General features: G+C 40.1%; 1 protein-coding gene across 1 annotated transcript in view; it reads right to left on the reverse strand.

The window, feature by feature from the left end:
* Positions 1-90: 90 nt before the first annotated feature.
* LOC117959742 (myocyte-specific enhancer factor 2C-like) overlaps positions 91-1,841 on the reverse strand; it is a gene marked incomplete at its 3' end in the record, with an annotated part of 8,016 nt that continues 6,265 nt past the window's right edge. The window contains exon 3 of the mRNA XM_034897021.1: positions 91-321. Within this exon, the coding sequence (XP_034752912.1) occupies positions 91-321 (231 nt within the window). The remainder of the gene's footprint in view (positions 322-1,841) is intronic.

Below are 1,841 nucleotides of genomic sequence, written 5' to 3' on the forward strand. Positions count from 1 at the left end.
CTGCGTGTGTGTGTCTCTGCGTGTGTGTCTCTGCGTGTGTGTGTCTCTGCGTGTGTGTGTCTCTGCGTGTGTGTGTGTGTCTCTGCGTGTGTGTGTCTCTGTGCGTGCGTGTCTTACGTCCACGATGTCGGCGTTGGTGCGGCTCTCGTGCGGCTCGTTGTACTCGGTGTATTTGAGCAGCACCTTGTCCATGTCGGTGCTGGCGTACTGGAACAGCTTGTTGGTGCTGTTGAAGATGATGAGGGCGATCTCGCAGTCGCACAGCACGCTCAGCTCGTACGCCTTCTTCATCAGCCCGAACTTACGCTTCGTGAACGTCACCTGGGGAGAGAAAACAAAATGGAGAAAGAAGGTAAAACGTCTCGTCGCTAGAACCCGACCGATGACGACTTAAAAATCAGATTTTCCAAGAAAACCGCCGATAAATATTTTTTAAAAATCCAGAAACGCGAAACAAAACAAAGACTTCCCTAAATCGATTATTTGATGATTTTCCATTAATTAACCCTTGTGTTGTCTTCCCGTCAAAATAAAATAAAAAAAACACTTTTTATTGATGTTTTTAACTTTTTTTCTTACGTTTTTGTCTCTTTTTTCAACACTTTTGACGTTTTTTTTCAATGTTTGTCACTTTTTATACATTTTCAACACTACGTAACACTAACTTATTAACTTCAGTTTTACAGTTATTTTTGGAATTTATGGTCAATAAACCTCATTTATAGGAAATTATACCTAATGTTTGAGTTAGAAAAGCAGAAATTAGGAATTATTGAGACTAAAATTAAAGGAATGGATGTTGATGATAATCACAGACTGGAATATGTCAACTTTTACTCAATACTATTTCAAAAATACTTCCATTTGTTTTACAATGCTATAAAATTGTAAAAGGTGAAAAATTTTGAAGCTTCCTGCAACATTTGCTGTCACTTTTTTGACATTTTCGAACTTTTACCGAAGTTCTTTCTCACTTTTTATTTTACATTACATTTTGACAAATGTCTTTGTTGATTATTTCTGCATTTTTGTTGTTTTTTCACAACATTTCTGTCACTTTTTTCAGTGTTCTTAAATCTTTTGTTTTTCCATCGAATGCTATAAAATGAAATAAAACAGCCAAATTCAATGAAAACAGTGAACTGATCAGTTATTGAATTTGTGAGGAGTGTCGTATGGATCCATCCACATTATTATTATTTTTACAATTTGGTTGAAGGGAACCCAAATTTCTGAGTTAGAAACGTTTTGAAAATTTGTCATATTTGACCCCAAAGCCACCAGGAGGGTTAATCAATCGTCATCATTTGGATGCGTCCAATACTTTATTTAACGACCAAACATCAGCAGTACTGAAGACGTCCTCACTGAAGACAGTCAGGACAGAGGTGCCAGCACGGCCGCCGACTCTTAGGACTCTACTTCCTGTCTGCATTTGTTTCCAGACGTCCGTTTGCTCCCATTTATTTGAGTAGAACGTGCAGTGCAGACGGATAAAATCAATCTGCACTTAAAGAGCATCACCACGCATGAATAATGCAACTCAGTGCAGACTTGAAGTTCACCACGGTGGACTACACAAGACAAGAGTCTGCAGATGGATTTTTAGTCCTTCACTGAAACAGAAACCAGCCGGTTGTCTGAGTGACAACTGTGAATTACAGCGAGCCCAGAATGCACCTGAACACCTCCATGTAAGACCAGCATGCCCAGAATGCACCTGAAAACCTCCATGTAAGACCAGTGAGCCCAGAATGCACCTAAACACCTCCATGTAAGACCAGCGAGCCCAGAATGCACCTGAACACCTCCATGTAAGACCAGCACGCCCAGAATGCACC

The sequence above is a fragment of the Etheostoma cragini genome, chromosome 16, assembly GCF_013103735.1.
Source record: "Etheostoma cragini isolate CJK2018 chromosome 16, CSU_Ecrag_1.0, whole genome shotgun sequence".
NCBI classification, from domain to species: domain Eukaryota; kingdom Metazoa; phylum Chordata; class Actinopteri; order Perciformes; family Percidae; genus Etheostoma; species Etheostoma cragini.